We start from the raw sequence: 25,792 nt of genomic DNA on the forward strand, positions 1-25,792 counted from the left end.
ATATGGCCAGCCCTGCATCCCTTCTAAATCTCTTTTTCTGGCAAGAGCACCATTAACTTATTCTTATAAGTATACACATATACTTATTCTTATACTTCATAGTATCATGTGGCAAGAGATTCCCAAAGAAGTAAAGTTGCATGTGACCCCTTCACTTACAGAAATGTGACTAACAGATTTCAGGGAACTGAGACACATTCAGATATGTAATGGATAAATAAGTGGCCTTTGAATAAATGAATAAATGAATGGGAAAACTGTCTGGGAAGCTATCTTGTATTAAAGAAAAGATATGTAAGCAGCAGATTTTAAAAATTCACGATGCTGTACAAATGACAATGCATATTTAGAAGCAATGCACATTTAGAATAGAAAATACAAACATGTTAATTTAAAATGGTCAATATTTATATATTCAAAATATATTAAAATATAAGAAAAATCTAAAATAGCCAAAAAATTTAAGAATTAGAAATAGCATATAAAATGATTTAAACTATAAAAAATAAGTATTTAAATATTTCAAGTAAATTCAAGGAAAAGGATTCCCATGTTATAATATGGCTTATGAAAAATTAGTAAGTGCAAGTTATTTCACTGGATAAACTACTGTCAATATTAGCCTTTCCAAAAATATTAAATATTGTTAAATAGGTATCTCAAAGAATTAATATAATCTGATTTCAGTTTTATACCATAGCATAAATTTAACAGACCCCTATCTTTCATTATTCAAACTAATTTATTTGAAAAATTACATATTTTCAAATAAATATAAAGTTATGCCCTCCTATACATTTTAAAATAAGAAAAAAATTATTTGTGGAAAATGGAACATCAGGATGCTTCAAGTTATATACAATGCAAAATAGATACTGTGGTGGCTACATCATTGAATGTGATGTTCATTTAGATGTTCCAATGTACCGGAAACATAAATGTCCAGAAGAAAGGATGCAATCCCTATCAAGATACCATCAACGTTTTTTAATGAAATGGAACAAATAATCCTAAAATTTGTATGGAACCAAAAAAGACCCCAAATAGCCAGAGGAATGTTGAAAAAGAAAAGCAAAGCTGGTGGCATCACAAATCCAGACTTTAAGCTCTATTACAAAGCTGTAATCATCAAGGTAGTGTGGTACTGGCACAAAAACAGACACATAGAACAATGGAACAGAATAGAGCACCCAGAAATAGACCCTCAACTCTGTGGTCAACTAATCTTTGACAAAGTAGGAAAGAATGTCCAATGGAAAAAAAAAACAGTCTCTTCAACAAATGGTGGGAAAATTGGACAGCCACATGCAGAAGAATGAAACTGTACCATTTCCTTACACCACACACAAAAGTAGACTCAAAATGGATGAAAGATCTCAATGTGAGACAGAAATCCATCAAAATCCTTGAAGAGAACACAGGCAGAAACCTCTCTGACCTCAGCTTCACTAACTTCTTTCTAGAAACATTGCCAAATCCAAGGGAAGCAAGGGCAAAAATGAACTACTGGGACTTGATCAAGATAAAAGGCTTTTGCACACCAAAGGAAACAGTCACCAAAACCAAGACAACTGACAGAATGGGAGAAGATATTTGCAAATGACATATCAGATAAAGGGCTAGTATCCAAAATCTATAAAAATGTATCAAACTCAACACCCAAAGAACAAATAATCCAGTCAAGAAATGGGCAGAGGACATGAACAGACATTTCTGCAAAGAAGATATCCAGATGGCCAACAGATACATTAAAAAGTGCTCCACATCACTCAGCATCAGGAAAATACATATCAAAACCACAATCAGATGCCACCTCATGACAGTCAGAATGGCTAAAATTAACCAGTCAGGAAATGACAGGTGTTGGCAAGGATGGGGAGAGAGGAGAAACTTCCTACACTGTTGGTGGGGATGCAAGTTGGTACAGCCACACAGTTTAGCAGTTCCGCAAAAAGTTGAAAATAGAGCTACCCTATTATCCATTAATTACACTACTGATATTTACCCTTAAACAAATGTAGTGATCCGAAGGGACATGTGCACCCTAATGTTTATTGAAGTAATGCCCACAATAGCCAAATTATGGAAAGATCCTAGATATCTATTGATAGATGAATGGATAAAGAAGATGTAGAGTGTGTGTGTGTGTGTGTGTGTGTGTGTGTTTGTGTGTATACACATAAAAAATATTATGCAGCCATCAAAAAATGAAATCTTGCCATTTGCAACAACATGGATGGAACTAGAGGGTATTATGCTAAGTGAAATAAGCCAATCAGAGAAAGACAATTATTGTATGATCTCCCTGATATGTGGAATTTGAGAAACAAGGCAAAGGATCATCAGGGAAGGGAAGTAAAAATGAAATAGGATAAAACCAGAGAGGGAGACAAACCATAAGACACTCTTATTAATCTCAGGAAAAAAACTGAGGGTTGCTGGAGTGGAGAGGGGGTGGGAGGAATGGGGTGGCTGGGTGATGGACATTGGGGAGAGTATGTGCTATGGTGAGCGCTGTGAATTGTGTAAGACTGATGAATCACAGACCTGTACTCTTGAAACAAATAATACACTATATGTTAACAAAATTTTTTAAAAAATCAGAAACAAAAAACCCAAGTAGGTTGTTTAGTAAGAAATACGGCCGCTGAAAGACTCAGAATGCATGCAAAGATCACTAACTCTCTATCTTATTAGAAGTCATAACACACATTTTCATTGAAAAGGTATTGAAGTTCATAGATGTGTTCTTTCAGCATGATTTCTACAATCATATGAAAAATTCTTATAAGGATGCTACAGAACTAGTGAGTCCTGATTCAAGTATTAACATGTGGCTACCCTGTTTACTACAGAAGTCATCCTGAAACATGACAACTTTTTGAATTTGGCTTATTGGATCTGTTTGGTTAGGAAGTAAATTTACTTATAATTTCATTTATAAATTATTTCTAAAGGAAGAACCTTTTGTACACGAACTTTGAAAATAACTGTGAGATGCCTGGGTGGTTCAGTGGGTTAAATGTCTGACTCTTGCTTCAGTTCAGGTCATGATCTCAGAGTCCTGAGATCAAGCTCCCCTTTAGGCTTCTCACTCAGTGTGGACCCTGCTTGTTCTCTCCTTACCACTGCTTGTGCTCTCTTTTGTTCTCTCAAATAAATAAATAAAATCTTTAAAAAAAAAGAACTATGAAATTTTACTCAATAAATAAAAATAAATTATCATGCTGAAGTTTCACAGATACTTGCAGAAGACTTGAGACTCCTGGACCAGAGACACAGGGACTTTATTACTCAGGATACATCAGGCAGCTTGAACTTAATGTTTTTATCAGCTCCCCTTATCCACCCTGCCATCCAATATCCACTGGGGACTATGAGAAGCAACCTGGTGGGTGTGGCACGCACAATGTGTCACAACTAGAGAATCACAAGCTTAGGAGACTAGGATTTTTTAAAAGGTGCTGCTAGCAAACTGTCCAAACTTTGTCCTAAAGAGACACATTATCTCTTATTTTCATCTATGGGTTTCTCACTGAGTAGAACACATTAAGATCAATTAGCATAATGGTTTGTATGAGTGTTGGTTTTGCTGCTGATTTAATAATGTTTAAAATAATCACACAAAATATTTTAATATTTGACCTACATACATTTACACGTCAGTAAAAATCTTAAAGGCATAAAATTCAAAATTAATCTGGTATACCTTATCTGGTAAAATCTAGAAATCAGTATTCAATTTTATAAGCATCAACAAGAACTTAATAATCACCTGTGACATCTCCTCTTTAAAATTTTCTTTAAAGAAAATTTAAGACAACTATTTAAACAATAAAGTTGTTTCCCTTCTCTTTGAAATATTTGTATATTCTCTTAATACACTGAAGAAAGTTCAGTCAGTCCCCCTCTCTCTGACTGTGTTAGGTGCCGTGGGAAATACAAAGGAAACAAATATGTGGTCTTTAGCTGCACTGATCTTACCAACAACTAAATTATAGTGCAGGGTTGTGGATGATTAAATACATGTATGAGGCAATAAGAACATCATGGAAGGTTTATTAAAGAGGTGAAATTTAAGGTTAAGAATCTGTACAGGCAAAGTAAGGAGAGAAGGGCATGGCAAGCCTTAGGGAATAAAATGTGCCAGACTCTGCACTATGAAATCAGCATGGCATAGCTAGAGAAAAATGAAAAGGGCACGTTGACTAGAACAGACCGAAGACATTAACTGGGAGATAGGGCTGGATAGCCAGGTTATGAAGAGCCTAGATAAAGGATGACGAGTTAGACTTTATTTTTTATGAACAGGGGACTGCTGGAATTTTCTGAAGAAAAATAGCATGATAAAATAGAAAGGACTCTATTAGAGAAGAGAGAGGGGAATGATCTTTTCTCTCGCTCTCCTTTTTATGATATTGCAATAAATATTACTTTTCTCACATATTATTTAAATCTTCATTCTACTGATGAGACAACAAATTTGGAGACATTAAAGAACTTCCCCAAAGGTAACAAGTATGCAAATGTCAGAAATGGGATTTGCTCCAAATTCTGTGCAACTTAATAGCTTATGCTTCTAAGCACTTTGCTTCTTGGTTATGAGACTAGTGTAACATTTCACACATTTAAGGCAATGCATATTTGGACTAAAGCACTGGCTATAAAAATGAAGAGTAAATGATGAGGTAGGGGGAAAAAAGGATTTTAGAGAGAGAAAAGGAATTTAGGCAGTTGTTTAGGCTAAGAAAAAATCCTGTGTCAAAGTGGGGGCCCATTTTAGCTTTGGTATATTAGGAAAATGGTGGTGGAAATCACACACAGATACCTGGGGAAAGGGGACACTAATACTAAGAAGCACTATTCATGAGTATGCTCAGTGTGAATAGGGAGTAATGTATTGAGAAATCAGCAGGGCAAAAGAGACTGTCCCAGGCAGACAGTGTTTTCTTCCAATTCACCAATTATGTTCCCTCCATTTACTTCAAAATCAAGGTGCTTTGTTTCATTTTAAGAATGATTTGTTTCTAATCACAACCTAACTTTTCTCATTCTAATCTTCATCCAAAATTTCTAGAAGTCTGGAATTCATTTTACCCTTCATTATCTTAATGTGTTCTTTTTTAAATCAAAGACTTCATTTTTAAAATAAGATTTTATTTTTATTTATTTATTTATTTATTTACTTGCTCGAGAGCGTGGAAGCGCGCAAGCAGGGGGAGAGACAAGCAGACTCTGTGCTGAACATGGAGTCCGAGGTGGGGTTTGTTCTCACCACGCTAAGATTATGACCTGAACATAAATCAAGAATCAAACACTTAATGAACTGACCACCAGGAGCTCCTCTAGGACTTTATTTTTAATCTAGTCCCTCAAATTCTTTATCCTCCTTCTGCAAAACATTTGACTATGACAACCCTTTCCTTTTTCGTGTAGGAATATTTTCCTCTTTTTCCCATCCTTTTGGATTTCCCTTTATTTTCACCAAACCTACCTTTTTTGAGGGAGGGGGAGGAGACACAGCATAAGATAATTATAAAAAGCATGAATTCTGAAGCTAAGAGTGTCTTGGCTATTTAAACTCCTAGCTACAAAATACCTAACTACTCTGCAGCTCAGTTTTCTTACCTTTGAAATAGAGATGATAGTAAGAACACAGTTACCATACAGCTGTTAGGAAGACTAAATGGGATAGTACTGAGAAATGATTATAATGCCTGGCACACTCTAAGCACTACATAAATGTTCATTTTTTAATTTTTTAATAATTCTGCTTCTTTGCATACCTTGCCTTTGTTCTCTTCTTCAGACCCACTTGATTTTAATCTTCTCTCTTAACTTTCTCTAATCTTGTCCACTTCGCAAATCACAGAGTGATAATATAAATTATATCAACATTTAAGCATACCTAAACAAATCAATTCACAATCATGGAACATTAAGCATGGCCTTTTATTCTAGCCTCTTCTGTATTGATGACTTATTCATCAAGTCATATGATGAGCCCCTTGGACAAGCTACCACTACCTCAAATCCAACATAAATCAAATCAAGCTCATGATATTGTCTCCAGAACTAGAATTTTGAACTTCCTCCTTAGTATTGGGCTACCCCCACTTTTTCCGCATCTCAGTTTTTAATATCAGAACAATCTTCCATGTTTGTTTCCTCCTCAAAACTTATGCAAAATCATTATTCCCTTCATTTCAATTTGATATGGCTTTGAGTTCCCTCTCTTTTCCTAAGAACCTATTAACACAGCTTTACTCCACACTCTTATTACCTCACACCTGGATCAGTCTAAGTTTCATTCCCCCCCAGCAATCTTTAATTTACTCCCATAAACCCTGCAAATTGCCACCAGATTAATTTCTGAACAGAACTGCTGACCACAAAATGCTTCTGCACAAAATTAACATAAAATTAACTTAAACTCTTGGCCATTTTAACAGTGAAATCACAGAGAGCATTGCCTCTTTCTTATTACCAACAGAAAGCTGTCAAGGCTTCTTTTTTCACATGCACATATAAATGTATAAAAACAAGCAGCTGACTTCTGCTTTTTGATCAATATTGTAAGTCTGTGTCATTCCTTTGGTGGTCTTCTATGTACTAGTAAAACAGACAAAGTTCTCAGATTTCCTGTATAAAATCTGCTTTGGGCTTGGTTTCTTTATCTGGGATGTTGACTTGTACATTCGTTTTCTAGAACTGGTATAATAAAATGGTGGTTTAAATTTCTTTTCTTGTAGTCTGGATGCCAGAAGTCCAACACTAAGGTGTTGAGAAGTTCAGTTTTTGCTGAAACCTCTGTCCTTGGCTTTCAGATGACCACTTTCCCTCTTTATTTTTACATGCTTTTCTCACTATGCTGGTCTATGCCCCAATGCTCCATGTGGGTGTGTCTCTTAGTATAAGGACCCCAGTCATATTGGATTAAGGCCCCATCTTTATGACCTCATTTAATTCCTTTAAGGTCCAATCTACAAATATAGTCATGTTGGCGGTTAGGGCTTCAGCATATTAATTTGTGGGGATCTATTTCTTGTACAATGCCCCACACATATAGAAACTTTATCTTTAAACTTGACTTTATTTTCTGAATGTAAGAACTTTGTATTTCTCTTTCTTGAAAACAAATACTGTCTTTCCTCTTTCCTTCTTTCTTTTCTTTCTTCCTCTTCCATTCTTTCTTTTTGTGGCCTGAGAGACTGTTATTCAATGAATATCTGTGGAAAAACTGAACAGCAGAACATGAGTCTATGTTCTGAATCGTATAAGCTATAGTAAAGAGCCAATCAAATAAAATGCCACATAACCCAATATTAAACCTAAAAATAAACCACAAAGCTCAAGCAGAGAGTCAATTAAAAAAAAGAAATCACGACAGAAATGGAGCAAAATTAATATATATAAAATATCTTACTTTAAAAGTGGTTTACTGTGTCTAACTCTCTCCACTTAGCTTCTGACTATAGGCATGATGGTGTCTTCTTTAGCGAAATAAAAAACATCAAAAGCCAAATAACAATAGTTATTGCTTATTGATTGATAAGAAGAATATTTTTAAATCTACTATCTTGAATTTCTATACTTCCTAACTAAACTCTTAGGACAAATGACTTGCGAATATTTTAACTTATCCTAACCAAGTGTAAAGTAAACTATATCTGGATTTTCCTTTTCATCTGCCTATGCTGCATCCTACAATCAATGTTACTTTTTAAAGAAATGTTTTACATCCATTTGGGACTTACCAATGCTATTTTTTAATTATTAAAAATGGATCCCATTTTTCACAATGATTTATCATTACTGAATATTCACTGCATTTCATTTATATTACCTTTTTATGCATGATATTTTCTGGGAAAAAACCTATGACAATCTTTGTTTCAATGTTTTTAAATTTTCAGGGTAGAGTATAAAGAGCATCTCTAGAAGTTTGAAGTAACAGTTGCTGAACTGATCAATATAGCTCTTTGGTGTCTATAAGGTTCTGTTAAAAAATGATCAACCTGGGGGTACCAGGTTGACTCAGTCAGTACAGCATATGACTCGTGATCTCAAGGTTATGAGTTTGAGACCCATTACTTAGAGATAAAATCTTTTTAAAAAAGTGGGGAGTGCCTGGGTCGCTCCATCAGTTAAGCATCTGACTCTTGATTTCAGCCCCTTATTGGGCTCCAAGTTCAGTGGGGAGTCTGCTTGAGATTGCCTCTTCCTCTCCCTCTGCCCTTCCTCCTGCTTGCTCACTCTCCCTCTTTCTCTTTCTCTAAAATAAATACATCTTAAAAAAAAAAATCAACCGAGTCATATGTATTTACCTGAGAGGAATTTTTTAAAAAAGTACAGATAATAGAAAAACTACTCTTCAAACACAAAGAGGAATAGAGTCACTACTCTTGTCTATGTTTTATTCTTAGTAATTACAGAGAAGAGTTCCATAGTGCTTGTGGTAGGTAGTCAACTTGACTCTCTCTGTACATAGTGAATAAAAGCCTCATGGAAGTTTATAATCAGGAAAATAGCTAACTGAAATAAACAGCTACAGGAATAGTGAGATTTTTTTTTAGACGAAAAATTATTATAATAGGAGAAGGTAAATTCTTTTAATTAAAGCTAAAGAGCTGCTTATTATCCCATGAACAGGAATTCAATTTGTGGGGGAAGCATGATGAGCTGAGAGACCATGGTATCAGAAACACCAACGGGAAAATACCATTTCTTTTGGGTTGTAATTAAAAATGAAAGGATGTATGTGGTGGGGTGAAGGAGGAGGTGAGAGTACTAGGAAATTATAAATCCTGTGTGAAGAGTTATTTTATGAGATTTAAAGTGGAGCCCAGGTTACTTCTGCTTTGTTTGGCTACACAAACCAAAAATTCCCTTAAAATAGTTCTATATATATATATATATATATATATATATATAAATAAATAAAATATCCTAGTGCTAGTACAAAAGACAGAGGGTAGTGGGTAATCTGTTTCTTGTTTTCCTACCAAAAGGAGGAAAGATCAGTGCATAGGAAACAAAATGAAAGTTAATGCCAGGAAAGAGGTGGGAATAGTAAATTAAAAAGGAAAGTGGGTAAGAGATGAAAACAGGACCAAGAAAGGACTCAGAAGTGAAGACTATTAATGTAGACATATGCCCCAGTGTACTTTTTAGAAGCATCCTTTTTTATTTTTTGCAAAGTTGTCTTGCTAATAGAGTCAAATATAATCTGACAGGAAGGAAGTAAATAGATGACAACTATATATTTAGGGTGTTTGCTTTTGGGACCTATTTTTAAGAGCCTTTTCCATCCTGCCTCCCAACCCCAACACATTCAAATACATGCACTCAACAACCCCCAACACACATAGACACTGTGGACATATACACACATGTGCTAACACCTCTTACCACCACCACCGCCACACACACATCCCTGGAATCCTGGTATCTCTTCCATTACTAAAATTGCCAATATTCTCAAATCCACACTTGAGTTGTGGACTATCTTTCAACAATAAATTCTTATGTTTGCTGTATGCACAAAGTGGTAGGTGTTACCTATAGGAATTTTGCTCCCAAAATCAATGCCCACAGTTTTTTGACCCATGGTCTACATAGTTATATGTATCCCTAACAATATTAAGTGCTTTTTTGACCACTACTCATTACCAAACAAACTGTTTCCTTTTCTAAAGGTTTCTTGAAGGAGAAAATATATATAGGGCTTTGGTAGGTATTAAGCAATTTGTCAGTAAGATAAATAATCTTGGATGTCAACTTAATACAGAGAAATGTCCAAAAGAAACAATTTAAGAATACTTCCAGGTTGAAATTTTTTCTCCAGTGGCAGTTAAATTTGACAAAGCCCCAGACAAGGAAATGTCTAAGGTTGTTAAATTATTCCCAAAAAAACAGGTACTAAATGAGGAAGCCTTATAATATTAGAAAATCAGCCTTAGGTTTCAAAACAGCCTTAGGTTTGAAAGTTCTGTGTACTGGGACACAGAACTTTTAGTAGATACTGAATTAATCCACACCTTATCAACAACCATGAGTCCAAATCATGATAGATATTCAAAGAGTTAAGTGAAACAAAATATGCTGACTGCAAACTTTTTGGAAAGCCCCAAATAAGAAATACATAACATAATTTAATTCAGGTAACAGTGCATTAAAATTAAATTTTACCTTGGATTACCTAATTAAATGTTTTAAATCATATGTGGTAAATCTAGACACAGTGCCACCTTTAGGGAAAGCAGAATTGTTGGGGGAAGATGAGGATGGAATTGCATGTTTGCTGAAACAGAAGCTAAGAATATCACTTCTGTAACAGAATTTCTTACAAGAAAATGATTTAAAAACAGACTTATATTTCAGCAAGCATTTATAAATATTTCTTAAAAACAACATTTTGGGAAAAAATAGAATTTTTGAAAGATTTTAGAAAAAAATAGGTACTATTTTTGGACATTATTTATCACTGACATCTGCTCAAAATTTACTATAAAATTGTACAATCTGATCAGAGATTTAGAAAGGTGAACAAGCAGTATTTAGGACACTGTCTGCCACAAAAATGGGGCTCAAGGATTGTACTTCAATTCTGGATCATGCAAGAAATAGAAATACCACAATCAAAGGCCAGTTCTATAAGAAATAAGAATCATGAATGTGTTACCAAACTGAGAATCAAAGCCCCATCTGGCTAACAAGTTTGAACTAGTGCTAGAATACATTTTGTGTTTTGGTTTTTTTAAAGGAGGGAAGGAGAAGGGAGAGAAGGGAACTAACATTTACTTAGACCTCCCCACTGCCAGACAGAACTTAAATCTAAGCTTCATAATAAAATTTAAATTAATTTTTATCCTTTTATTATATGTGAGGAAACCAAATGCTCCTCAAAACTGAATAAAATGGAATGAAATAATGTTAGATTATTATAAATCTAAGATTTGAATTCAAGGTTTCTCAATGGCAAATCCATGATCTTTATTTCAACAGTGGTCCTCAGACTTTGTAATGATAATAAAATGGAAACTAATACATACTGAGAATTTGCTATGTGTCCAATACTATTCCATGCATTTTAAGCACATTAATGCACATTATAGTCTCAAAAACTTAAGTGATACGTTAACATTATCTCCAGGTTTTAACTTGCCTAGAAATATTCAGCTAGGGTTGCCTGGGTGGCTCAGTGAGCTAAGCATCTGCCTTTGGCTCAGGTCATGATCCCAGGGTCCTGGGATCAAGTCCTACATTAGCTCCTTGCTGGGGCGGGGGGTGGGACGAGGAGCCTGCTTCTCCCTCAGCCTGTTGCTCTCCCTGCTTTTGTGCTCACTCCTGCTCTCTTTCTCTGACAAATAAATAAATAAAATCTTAGGGGGAAAAAAAACGAAAAGAAAAGAAACATTCAGTTAGTAAGCAGAGATGGGATTGAGACTCTATATTCTGGCTCCTAAAATGAAGGATCTTAACTGCACACAATGCCTCCTCACGAAACTTTAATCATGTCTTTCTGAAGTAGTATAAAGTGACAGGTTCAGGACAAAACCCAAATCTCCCTATTTTTGTAAATAAAGTTTTATAGACTCCAGCTATGCTCATTTGTTATGTTTTATAGCTGCTTTCTTACTACTTCTAACTTGGTTGTATTGCAATGTAGACTTTATGGCCAGGACTGTACAGAAAAAGAGTTAGCTGATCCCTAATGAAGACCATGGATAACAAAACATTTGCATATTTTTGAGGGAAATGAATCAAATCTTTCTTAATTTTTCATTTTTTAAAAATTCCTCTTCTCTTATTTACAAAGATGTCTAATAAAAGAGAAGACAAATAGATCTATTTGTTTTCACACCTATTTGTCATAAAGATAATTTAAGTCATTTTGATTTTATTAGTAGCTACTCCTCAAAAACGCAACAAAGATTCATCTATTTAAAACTATATACGAAGTAGTAAACATCTGTATTTCTATTAGTAAATTTATACTAAGATAAAGGCAATTGTTTTCTCAGGTTTTTATTTTCATTAAAGTTAAAATGAAATACTTAAGGAATAACTGCCCTCCATCTAAATGAGTCACTAGATGCTAGAACACTTTTGATCATCTGTAAAACTTTAAGGTTGGTATTTCTTCCAAGCAACTGCATTATGTTATCTAAATGTGTAACGCCTCAGATTGTTTTTCAGAGTCCATAGTCTCTCATGGTTCACCTCCCCTTCCAATTTCCCCCAACTCCCTTCTCCTCTCTAACTCCCCTTGTCCTCCATGCTATTTGTTATGCTCCACAAATAAGTGAAAAACAATCTGAGGGGTTTGAAGCGGCAGGGGGTGGGAGGTTGGGGGAACCAGGTGGTGGGTATTAGAGAGGGCACGGAATGCATGGAGCACTGGGTGTGGTGCAAAAACAAGGAATACTGTTATGCTGGAAATAAAAAATAAATAAATAAATATATAAATGTGTAACGTCATCTTTTATATACTCAGTGATTAAAAATAGGCATTTTCACTGTAATTAAATACGACTTTGTTTCTGATTTTCAAACAAAAACAAAACACAATTTCAGTAAAAATGTGTCTCAGAGAAACACAATGGCAGGCTTTCCACAGTACCATTTGCTTGAGTGGCTCTCTGCTCTCCGCCCCCCGACCAAGAAATGTTTAACGCTCAGAGCATCCCCTGGATATTCTGCAGGGTGTTATCTGCTGTGTATCTGCAATGTTGCAGCCTGAAATTCTTGATGCCAGATTTAGCCCATCAAATTGCATAATAGTATGTGAGTTGTATTACAACTGAGACATTAATGCTGGATTCATGAAGAAAAAAGAAAGACATGCATAGCAAAACCGTATTAGTGGTTATTTGATTAATTACTGAGTATGATTATAACACAACCACAGTGTTCAGGTATAATGAGGCTGGCATTTGTTGTTAAAACTGTGGGTTCCAATTTTGGGGGTTTGTTTGTTTTTAAGTAAGCAATAAAATAGTACACATGATTAACAGATAATATAACTACACACACCAGGAAAGAATTCCCTGGCTGGTGGGCTTTCTCACCTTGATCCCACTTCATTTTGAAGCTGACATCAAATAAGTATCACAAGACACACTGATCACAAAGAAGTAGCCAACATATTTCTGCAATTTTTACAGGCAGAGATATACATAGCTAAATAATGTTGTAGAGGATGGGACTGGTGGACAGGGAGCCATTCAGGGTATGAATAATTTGGAAAGACTGACTTTTTTAATGCAACATTAAACACATATAAGAAAATATTATGAGTTTATAATGATTTCAAAACACATTAGGAAATATAGTGCTAATATAATAAATGATACCTACAAAGTCCTGTCATCCTCTCCTTACCTGTACATGTCTACCCCTCTCCTACTCACTAACTCTACATAGGTAATCTATCTTGATTATGCTTAATATACCCATATTTCTTTTTGTGACTTTAGTATATATTAGTATATTAGTATGATACACACACACACACACACACACAAGTATAATGCATATACATGTATTCTTTAATAATATTTCACTTTGCATATTTTTGAACTCCATATTCTGCATGAACTTATCTGTGATTTGTTTTTTATGCTCAAAATACTCTTTGTGCAACATAATAATATATGAACATTAAGTATTTTATTACATGAATATATTATACCCAGAGGGAGAGTAGTAATATACAAGCATTCTGGAAAAAAATGGTATTAAGGAATGATTTTAAACATTCACTTACTTAGTAATTCCATTTTTGGAAAAGACCAGATTTTCACGAAGAGATTAGCATCTTGCCCAAAGTCACACAAGAGAACCAATATTAAAATATGAGAAGTCTTTTCCTGTACAGACTAGTATACTGTCATCACTATGCTACATTGCCTCTGCAGTGTATTAACCTTAAGTAATATTGTAACAGTTTTTAAAAGAAAAATAATACCTCAATATGGAGAGTATTCAGGTAAAATGAACTTTGTTTTGAATGGTTTATTGTTCACAAAAATGAATTATCATTCTTATTAGTTCAATAAAATTTACAATATCCTTCCAAAACTAAACATGTCTTACTTTAAAAAATACATATATATATATAATTTAATAATATATATAATTATGGATCAATCTATCTACATACTATCTATCTATATCTATATATGTATCTATATATATATAGATATATAGATAGGGAGAGAGAGAGAGATTTTCAGGGTGGGTAGAAGGAGAGACAGAGAATCTTAAAGAGGCTCTGTGACCAGCATGGAGCCGAACCAGGAATTCCATCTCGCAACCCTGAGATCATGACCTGAGCTGAAATCAAGAGTTGGATGCACAATCGACTGAGCTTCCCAGGTTCTCCATTTTAAAATACATATTGAAATTCTCTCAGGACATGTATTATTCAAAGACCAGTGCCTTGTAAATAAATGAACCAGTAACTTAACTGAGAACCAGGTGGAAATAGTTACTATTTCTATTCTAGGTTGTTGTTTTATAAACGAACACTTTGAATAGGTCATTTTACATATCAAAATTTGTAATGCTTATGTAATATACTTTTGGAATTAATGGATTTCCAGAATCAATGATTGTTCATCTTTTCTTTTCTTGTCATACTTACTTCTCAGCACCATTCCTCAGGCTGGCATTCTTAATGCCATGTTTTCTCTTGGCTTCTTGACATTACACTCAGTATTCTTTCCATCTTACTGGACACTCTTTTTCTTGATTTTTCTCATCATTAAATACTGGAGCATCCTGCTGTGGTTTCAGTTACAAGTTCTCTTTTCTATAGTTTTAAACAGAATCTAAGTAATTGTGAATATTCAATCTATGTATGTCTAGCCTGAATCTTTCTGGGTTTGTAAATGTTAACTTGAATTTCTACTTGACACATGTCCTCGCATGTCTAAATAAACACCTCAATCTTAACCTGGCCAAAACAGAACTCTTGTTTCCTTCCTTTCTCACACAGGTTACTCCTCTTCTACTAGTCCCAGTCTCAGGAAGTGGCAAGAACAGACCCATTACTCAAATTAAAACTGTCAGTTATCCTTGCTTTTCTCTTTCCATCACCACCCAATTCCAATTCACAAAAATTATTATTTTTTTTAAAGATTTTATTTATTTATTTGACAGTGAGAGAGAGATCACAAGCAGGCAGGCGGAGAGAGAGGAGGAAGCAGGCTCCCTGCTGAGCAGAGAGCCCGATGTGGGGCTTGATCCCAGGACCCTGAGATCATGACCTGAGCTGAAGGCAGAGGCTTAGCCCTCTGGGCCACCCAGGTGCCCCAGGAAATCTCTCATATTTGTCACCTGGTTTGACATTCATTAATAATCACACAAGCAAAATAATTACAGTAGCTCTTGTTCATGGATACTTTCCCTATACTCTACCTGTGATGACCTATTATATATATTTTATTGTTTAATTGTCCAAATAACTCTATGGGATGGTTAGTAAAGTTACATGTGATGAAAGCGAGACTCAAAAACCTTCATCAACTTGTAGCAGCTATTAAGTGGCAGAAGTGAGAACCACCCCTAGATCTTCATCATTTCAGACACCGGTGATTTTTACCAATCTAATATACATCCTCCAGTGGGACTTTGTTAATGAAATGGAGCTGGGAATTAGGAAATAATTTTTCTCTCCCTACTCTAATCTCTCCTAAAGGGCTGTTGAAAGTTAAGGTTACTTAAATAACAGAAGAGCCATGAAATTATACTTTTCCCCTTCTTCTATTTTCCGTATCAGGTTTTACAGCCTCATAAAAAGCCAGGCCTCACAAAAGCAGAACATTCTTATTCAGAAACCTATCCATTCTCAGTGAATCTAAGATATGCCATTTTCTAAGTTAGAGATTTCTTCAAGGAGTATAGAATGGATCCTTTGCTTTGTATGAATATTGTGTCGTATTGTTTTTTTTTAAATTTACATTACTCTAAAATGAGAAAATTAAGCTTTCATACAACTTGTAAGAATTGACACTAGTTCCCTAACTTCATCTGCATGATAAATGGTCATACTTCATTTACAGGTGATGAACTCTGATAAAAATATAAGCCTATGCAACAACTATACCAATCCAGATGTAAACAGTTTTTATTACTGTAGAAATTTATTTATTAGATGTAGAACTATTCTGAAATACAGAAAGGCAGTGAAGAATACCCAGTTCAGCCAGACAAACAGTATCCTGTTGAAGGTTTAGAGTATGTCTCACAGATCCTCTCAACCAAATAATTAAAATGTTAAAAGCTTAAAGGGGTTGTTCATCAACTACTTCAAGTTAAAGAAGGGCTTATTTTGAAGATATTTGTAGATGTGGCTTTTGTCTAATGGATTGCCTAATGGAATGGATGACTCTCTAATAAGAGCCACAAGAAATCTAAAAGTAATTTAAGAGAATTCTGTTCATAGAAACACTCTGCAATTGGACATAAATGGACAGAAAGAGTGCAAAATGAAAAGAGGCCTCTGGAAATCTACATCTACAAGCACACATAAGAGTAAGATAACTATTCAGAAGTAAACATGTGCTAACTTCATTAAAAAAAAAGGGGGGGGAGAATGACTTGGAGGGAAGAACCAAGAGTACAAAAGACAAAACTAAAAGCTGTGAAGAACCATTTCCAGGCTTTAAGTCTGAAACAAGAAACTGCTAACCTATGCATTAGTTTACAGGTCTTTAAGCAGAGAACTGAACTTGGGTTGCTATATTTAAGCCTTATCTACAACTCTGTAAGCTTTATATGATGAGATTCTAATACTCTAACAGAATGATACTTTAGGTGGCCTTTGGAGGGGTAAGTGTACTTTGCACTGTGAGGGATCCATCATTGGGGGCCAAAAGGTATATTATGGTAGCTTTGGATAGCAAAGGCCACAACATTTTTTCACCTCCTGGTACCCAGACCTTTGTATAGTGCCCTCCCACACTAACAAGTCTATTCTTTATTTCCAATAAATTTCACAAAAGTGATGATATGTTACTTCAGAGACTAAGGTACAAAAGTCCTTGCTCAAAAAAAAAAAAAAAAATGGCACTGCTCATTTTGTGTCATTCCGTTTCTCTTGGATTGTACACTCCTGGGAAGCCATTTGCCATGTTGCCTACACAGTGAGAAACAGTCTCTGGCCACCAGCAGTGAAGAACTGAACCCTCTGAACAATAGGATACGAAGGAGCTAGGAAGTAAATCCTCAAATACAGTCGAACTTCCATATGACTGCATCCGTGGCTGACATTTTGAGCGCAACCTCATAACAGGCTTTCAGCCAGAAGGGTAGATAAGCTGCCCTCAAAGTCCTGACCACAGAAACCATAACAAACCTTTGTTGTTTTCATGCACTAGGTAATTTTCTATGGAGCAACACATAATTTTATTGCAACCTTTTATTTTTGTATCCCTGAACCAGGCTAATCTCACATTTCATTATTCCTGCTAGGTTTATTACTAACTTCTTAATAGATTTCCTAGGGATGTAAATACAAACAACCATGTCATCTACTGATAGAGGTAGTTTTACATTTTCTTTCTAATATTTAAGGTTTTTGATGCTTTTTCTTGCCTTATTTCTAGCTAGGACTTTAACACAATGCTAATTAAAAGTGGTGAGAGTGGGCATCTTACCTTGCTAATAATATCAGGGAGAAGTTTCACTTTGTACTATTTTTGTACATCACTTTGTACAATTAAATATGATTGTTAACTAGGAATAAAACTTCCCTTCTATTACTAATGTACTTAGAATTTTATTTTGACCCATAAATTGGTGTTCAATATTTTCCAAATATGCTTTCCACATGTATTAATATAATCACATACTTTTTTTAGTTCATTAATATTGTGAACTACATTGATTAGTTTTAGAATGTTAAACAAACCTTGTACTCCTATAATAAAACCAACTAAGTCATTGTTTATTTATATGTTCCTCAATTTCATTTAATAATTTTTAAAATATTGCACATCTATATTTATAAAGGGAATTTTTCTGTAATTTCCTTTTTTTAAATTTTTTATTATTTTTTATTTTAATTTTATTTTAGCCCCAAACTTACAACATTATGAAGTATTAAAATGTAAATGTTTCTTTACCCAAACTATTTCTAGATATTCTAATACTTGTTTCTGGTGGAATAAATGACATTAAAATTGGAAAAAAAAAAAAAAAAGATTTTTGCCAGATTTTTGTAATAGGTTTATGCTGGCCATATCTAACATGCTGAGAAACATACTCTATTCCTGTATTTCCTCATTTTTTTTTTTTGGCATAAAATTTTTCTTAAGATTTTCTTAAATATTTTATGGAATTCAGCACTGAAACTACTGGACTTAATTTTTTTTAAATATTAAATCTATTTCTTTAATAGAAATTGGACTTTGCAGACTTTTCCTTTCTTCTTATGTAACTTTGAAAAGCTAGATTTTTGTCAAGGAATTTGTGCTTTTCATCTACAGTGTTATTTATTGTCAAACTGTTGTTAATAGTATTCCCTTGTCTTCTTTCAATGTCTTTAGAATTAGTACTGATTATTCCTGCCTCGATTCATTGATGACATTAGAAATTTGTGTTTCTTATTTTTTTCTTTATTCTTCCTCAGCCTTTTTTTTTAAAACTTCTAAAAAATAATTGGGTTAATAAATTTCCTATTTCTATTATCTCTTTTCAATTTTATTAAGTTTGTTCTTCATGTTTCTTTCTATTTCTTCCTTTAGGTTTAATTTGCCCTTCTAGTTTCTTAAAGAAGAAACTTAGATTTTCAATTATAGCACCTTCTTCCTTTAAGTATAACTTTTAAAACTATGAACTTCTTCTAAGCATGGTTTCAACTATATACCACAAATGTGTTATATTATCAACATCATTATCATCTCACTTCAAACACTTTAAAATTCCCCTCAAAGTTTTCAAATTGACCCATTAGGTATATAGTAATTTGTTGTTTAATTTTCAATATTTGATGTTCTCTAGTTAGTTAATCATTTCTGACTCCTATTTAATTTCATTTTACATATATATATATATCATCTACATTTCCAATTTATTGAGACTTTTTTATGACCTTGCATATTCTCTGTCTTGGTGATGTTCCACATGGATTTGGAAAGATTGTATAATTCTATTATTAATTGCAATAATCTATAAATCTCAGTGGCGTTAAAGAACTTGATGATGTTTAAATCTTCTGAAAATTTTCTGATTTTCATGTGTAATTGTTTTATCAATTCTGAGAGAACACAGTTAAAATTATCTATGTGTGAATTTGTCTATTCATTTAGTTTTGTCAGATTTTTGTAACATATATTTATAAGCTACATAAATAGGCCATCCACGTGTATAATTATGTTTTCCTGATGAACTGACTCATCAGTATGAAACACAGGCCTTTGATTCTGGTAATACATCTTATATTTATATCTATTTGACAGTGCAGCCATTCATTTTCTTGTGTTTGCAGTTTTAATGGCACATCTTTTTTCAATTTTTACTTTAAACACATTTTTTGAGCAAGCACAAATAAACATAAAGCAGACAGCAGAAACTTGTGATTTTGTTATTTTGAAAAATTAAATATAAAAAGAAGTCTAATTATTAGAGTGCTATCTACATTTACATGGCTAACTGCTTGCTTTTGGTAAATTTCCTTACTTTATGACTATTCACTGTTGCCTTCCTCCCATCTGTAATTGTCCATTGCTGGAGTTGGGATTCTATAGGCTTTTCATTTGCTCTTGATGTGTGTGGATAGAAAAGATGTCAGTTATAAAATCACTGAAATCATTTTACTGAAATGTGTTTAAAAAAAAAAAAACTCTTAAATGCCCACTGAATAATGACGAATAGTGAAGTTCATTATATAAATATGTGACTTATATTTAAAAAAAATAAAAAATAGAAAAAATTAGAAAAATACCTTTGAAAATTTTCCATTATTATTTTTGGAGATAATAAAATTCAATAGTTTGAACTATTAGGTTGTTGTGACAAGAGAAAGGAAAATAGGTAAGAACTCTACCACCAATTACAAACCTAAATATTTATGGCTTTGTAAATTATATTGATTCTTACATAAATGATATTCTGATCTTCACTAATCTAGCTATATTATGAGAACAGACTCATCTCACAACATTAACGATTTTTTTTGTTATTTATCTAACTTTCTTTCTTTCTTTCTTTCTTTCTTTCTTTTTTAATGCCTTATAATTCAGGAAATTTGCTAGGTACATTCCCAGTTCTTGTCTGTTAAATATAAACTAAAAAGGTATGGATAGTAGTGGGGGATTACAAACAACCTTAGATAAATGTTCTTATTAGCTGTTATCTTTCTAGAAATTGTACTACTCCTCTTACCTGAAATCTCTTCCCAGTAGTCTTCTCAGTTAGTTACTACAGTATGAACAAACTTCATGAGAGAGTGACAAAAGAGAACAGAACAAACTAAAAGGAAAGAGAACAGAAACTTTCTCTGTAGACATTAAACATTCTTTTCTTATACCGTTAATAGAATTATGTGGAAAAAATAACAAAAAAGGAAGAAATAAAATGACATAGTTTTCCTCTTGCTACAGTGACTTTTATCACTAATGCTGAAGAATAAAGTGACAATAAAATTTCTAAGGGCACAAATTCAGTCTTTTTTTTTTTTTTCAAATGAAAGAGTTAACGTTTTCAGAGCTGTTGGAAATATGCATGTGCATTTTAATAATTGCAAATGATCTTCAAAAAGGGAGAACAAAATTAAAAGTATGAGATTCCACTCAAATTATCCACATTTAACCCACCTCAAAATTAAAATTTAATACAACAGAACACCACTGGGAAAAATCTTAAGTAGGAGCATTTTTTAACATAATATACTAAACTCATTAATTCCTTTTCATTTTAAAAATCAAATAAATAATCAAATCCAAAAAAACGGGCCTTTCTTAAAGTTAAAAAATAATCTGCGTATAAAAGTGGGACTGCCATGCGACATAAAAAAGTAACTGAGAAGTAAATTGCTGTTTGAAAATTCCTGGCTTAGAGAACACTTTTTAAAGTTTATTTATTTAAGTAATCTCTACATTTAACATGGAGCTCAAATCCCAACCCTGAGATCAAGAGTTGCATACTCCACTAACTGAGCCAGCCAGGCGTCCCAAGAATATTTAAATAAACAACTTTCTTTAAAGGCATCTATTATTAGGACTAGAACAGTTGTCTATGCTAATCATATCATAATATTGCTTTTCTTGTTGACAATAAAGAGTAAGACCCCCCACTCTCTGGATGGGCTTAGCAAACAAGTAATTATTACTCATTATACATCAGCTTTAAAAATCAATTCTCTTCAGTTTCTTCAAATATTCTTTAATGAATAAAAACAGATGGAAGTATAAAAACAATCTCAATATATTCAGGACCCTGACTCCATAGTGAATATCACTGAATATTTTTTAAATTATATTTAAATATTAAATATTTTTTAAATTAAGTACCCTAAGAAAGTCTTTGACACTTCCTGTCTGTTCTTCCTACTTCCCTTTTACTTGTTGATTTTTTAATTAAAACTCAGACCAAGGGAGCGGCTCTAGCTGAACAGTTGAACACTACGGACTTTGAGATTAGTATCTTTCAATATAACAGTTGTTATTAAGCTTGCTTTGTTCAAAGAGATTTGGGCTGCATGTTAAGCCAAAGGTTAGAGAGATTTGACAAGTGCAGCAAAACACTTATATTTCAGTATAGAAACCACACAGTCATAAATATAGTGCCGTCTTAAATATTTAACAGGCTTACCAAAAATTAAAGCCCTAATTTGTAGTTTTTGTCAATTCCTATGGCATAAAACTCCTGTGTGGCTGATTTCAAGCTACCAAAATGACATATATGTATCTAAAATTGGAAAATTTACACAGCAGCCCTTATGTAATATTTCCACATATAAATCCAGTAGATGTAAATAGTTAATAGTAGAATATAGTAAAATAAATAGGAAACAATGGGTTTTGAGTATTGATTACCCTTCTAAAAATATAATGTGTTTCATTGTAAGTGTATATAATTTAGTTTTTATGTCTGACATAAAAACTATATAAAGACTATGTTATAATTTTATAACTAACAGTTCATAAAATTCCTGAAATTCTAACAGTGATCAAATATAAAAGCATTACTCCTGCATACCACTATTTAGATTCTAGACCCAAAACCACCCCAGCAATATAACTGGTATAGAATGCAGATATCTCTTCCAGTTTTTACATTAACAGCTGATAAGAACACATGACTGAATGCTCCCAATAGTCTATGGTATGTATTCTCTTAAATTCCCTTCTCTCTTCCTGATTCCATCCTGGCCTCTAGTGGTAGCTGCTAGCATTATTATTATTATCACTGAAGTGTTAGAAAAGCAAATTATTAGAGATCATCTTTGTAAGGGATCCATAATACTACTCATTCTAAATATTTATATTTTTCTGTTCTCACATTATTTATTATCATCTCCTATCAATTACTATGAATCAATTGAACAATAGTGGGATACAGTAAAAAGTCACTAACTTTGGAGTCAGAAATCCCAGGCTGTTGTTTTGAATTCACACAACTAGTAGACAAAGTCATTTAAAATTTCTGACCTCTCACTTTATATGTCTGAAATAACATTAATATGTACACTGCTTATAGAAATCCCCAAAGAAAACAGTTGTAAATATAAAAATAAACCCACAGCATACTTAAATCCTAAAGAATGGCTGATTACTTGGCATAAAGAGGAAATAATCCACTATGCATTCTCCTAACTAACTCATCATCTGAGCACAGACTGTAGGAGGGCAACTGTATTCAGTGGGCAAATCACTCACTCAGATTAGATCTCACTAGACTGATTGTTAACTGGGACAAAAATGATTAACACTACTTTTATGGTATCATATAAATAAAGGATCAATATGATTAAAATGAAATCCATTTAGGGCACCTGGGTGGCTCAGTCAGCTGAGAATTGGAATCTTGATTTTGGTTCGGGTCATAATCTCAGGGTCATGGGACTGGGCCTGGTGCTGGGTGGGTTGACTGCTTAGGATGCTCTCTCTGCCTATTCCTGTGCCCCTCCTTCCTCCTCTCTCTCTTACAAAAAAAAAAAAAAAAAAGAAGTCCATTTAATAGGTCTCTCAATATCTTTGTAACAACATATAAACAAACATAGGTTAAAAGCTGATGCTCATTTCTCTTTAACCAACTTTGCCCAGATTTGGTGTCAATTTATTCTTTTTCAATTCCTTCAGAGAATCTTAGAATTTTAGAGCTGAAGAGTACCTTATAAACTGGAGCTCCAGGGCGCCTGGGTGGCTCAGTGGGTTAAGCCGCTGCTCAGGTCATGATCTCAGGGTCCTGGGATCGAGTCCCGCATCAGGCTCTCTGCTCAACAGGGAGCCTGCTTCCCTTCCTCTCTCTGCCTGCCTCTCTGCCTACTTGTGATCTCTGTCTGTCAAATAAATAAGTAAAATCTTTAAAAAATAAATAAATAAATAAATAAACTGGAGCTCCACATCCTCCATTTGACAAATGAGAAAATCTAAGCTGCGAGAGGATACTTGACCCCTGCCCAGTGCCATGCAGTTAATTATTAACAGAGGAGGGACTAACCGTCTGCGGACTCCACTGTCTACCAGCACTGAAAGACGTTAATCTTAAGAGTAAACCATTACCTCTTGAAGAACTCTCTTCATCTTCAATAATAACGTCTTGACGGCTGTGCAGTCCTGTAACATCAGTCTGAAGGGCAAAGAATCGAGGCCTCCATTTTCTTCTACACCTTGCAGGGGCCAGTCTGCAGATGGACTGCTGGGCATTCGGCTGATATGGGAGCACCTGACTTCCTGATCAATGTCTTTTGTTAATTTCAGGGAAAGATTCCTAACAAGAAAAAAAAAATCACAATGTAGCATATTTGAGAAGTATTTTCCAAACTGTTGATCAAGGTCAGGAGTGAGCTAGAAAAAATTCCTTGTGAATAGCATTTCCTCTTATTAGTCTTTGAAAATTCTGAGATCCTTTTGTCAAAACTATGAAATAAGTCAATAGTATTTTTAGTAGTAAGATTCAACAATAATCACTACTTTAGAATGTGATTTTCTTCCCTTCTGGGAATTTCATTTATACATGATAACAGTATGTTTATACTTTCTTAAATTAATTCTTTTAAAAATGTTGAAAGTCAACAGAAATCACCAAAAGAGAAATTTCATATCTTTTCTAAATATGTTTAAAAATTAATTGGAAATAAAAGATTAAGAAACCAAAAATTAAGATAAAATAATTTTGTTAATTATGTTAAATTACTAAAGCAATCAATAGCCATTTTTGGAATTAAGAAAGACTTATATGCATAAGATTTTCTGTGAAAATAGTAAAATAAGTGGAAGAAGCATAATTTTATATGTAATTAGTCTGTTTATCAAACAATCATTAAATTTTTAGCAGAGTAATGTGTGGAAAAACATACCCATATATTTAGCCTATTCTAGCTGATAATCAACAATTATTTGAAAATAATTGCATTTTGGAAATCCTCTAACATGGCTTATATTGATAATATATGTAAAAGTAAAGATACTAAGGTCAACAATTTTCCAAATATGCAGATCAGGAATCTAAAAATAGTGCAAAAGAGGAGCTTATGGAAATAGCCTTTTTCATTGAGTTTTTCTGAATTTGTTTCCATTTCTTAAAGCCAAGGGGCCTATACAATGAAGACAATTAACATGATAGCATAGCTCAAGCTATTTATGAAAAAATAGTTTAGGACTTGTGCTCAATTTGAATAGCTTTTATGTATATTATTTACTGAATTATATGACAAGGTCACTTAGCAACCTAAATTGAAAAAAAAAAAAAAAATAGAGTAGCCTTCTAGCTTGCCACCAAGACTAGGAAAAGATACCAGTAAGAAATATACCCTCAGTTAGTTTTAGTCAATTCTGATTATTTATAATAGTAGATTAACTTTTTAAAGATTTTATTTATTTATTTGAGAGAAAGAGAGAGAGAGAGAATGTGTGAATGGTGGGGCATGGGTGGAGGGGAAGAGAATCCCATGCCGACTCTGTGCAGAGCCTGAGTCTGAGCTAGATATCCGGACCCATGAAATCATGGCATGACCAAAATTGCAAGTCTGATGCTTAACCAACTGAGTCACCCAGGTGCTCCCACAACAGTACAATTAATTTTTTAAAGTATCAGATAATTAGTAAGTAAAACACACTTCTGGATTACACTAAATTGTTCACTTGATCTTCACAGATACACTCTTGATCACAACTGTTGTTTGAAATGGTAAGACAGTAATTACTGTCTTCATTTTGTATTTATAATAAAATACTAAATAGTAATAGGGATGCTTCGGTGGCACAGTCGGTTAAGCCACTGACTCCTGGTTTTGGCTCAGGTCACGATTTTAGGGTGGGAGACTAAGCCCTGCACTGTGCTCCATGCTCAGCTAGGAGTCCGCTTCTTCTCTTCCTCTCCCTCCACACTCACTCACGCTCGCTCTCTCTCTAAAATGAATAAATCAATATTTAAAAAAATAGAACAGCTAAAAATTTTTGAGGGCTTACTTATAGGCCAAATACTGTGTTAATCATTCCATGTGTGTAATTCATTGAAACTCTGCAAGTCCAAGAGGTAGATATAATAAATATCTTAATCTTACATGAGGAAACTGAGGCCCAGATAAGTAACTTATCTCAGAGTTAAAAAGCTAGTA

General features: G+C 33.8%; 1 protein-coding gene across 4 annotated transcripts in view; it reads right to left on the minus strand.

Annotated features, from left to right (window-relative positions):
* CCSER1 (coiled-coil serine rich protein 1) overlaps positions 1 to 25,792 on the minus strand; it is a 728,492-nt gene that overhangs the window by 252,625 nt on the left and 450,075 nt on the right. For all 4 annotated transcript variants that reach the window (XM_032861661.1, XM_032861652.1, XM_032861643.1 and 1 more), the window contains exon 6: positions 23,736 to 23,943. In XM_032861661.1, coding sequence (XP_032717552.1) covers positions 23,736 to 23,943 — 208 coding nt within the window. The remainder of the gene's footprint in view (positions 1 to 23,735; positions 23,944 to 25,792) is intronic.

The sequence above is a fragment of the Lontra canadensis genome, unplaced genomic scaffold, assembly GCF_010015895.1.
Source record: "Lontra canadensis isolate GAN:19392208 unplaced genomic scaffold, GSC_riverotter_1.0 scaffold1, whole genome shotgun sequence".
Classification (NCBI taxonomy): Eukaryota; Metazoa; Chordata; class Mammalia; order Carnivora; family Mustelidae; genus Lontra; species Lontra canadensis.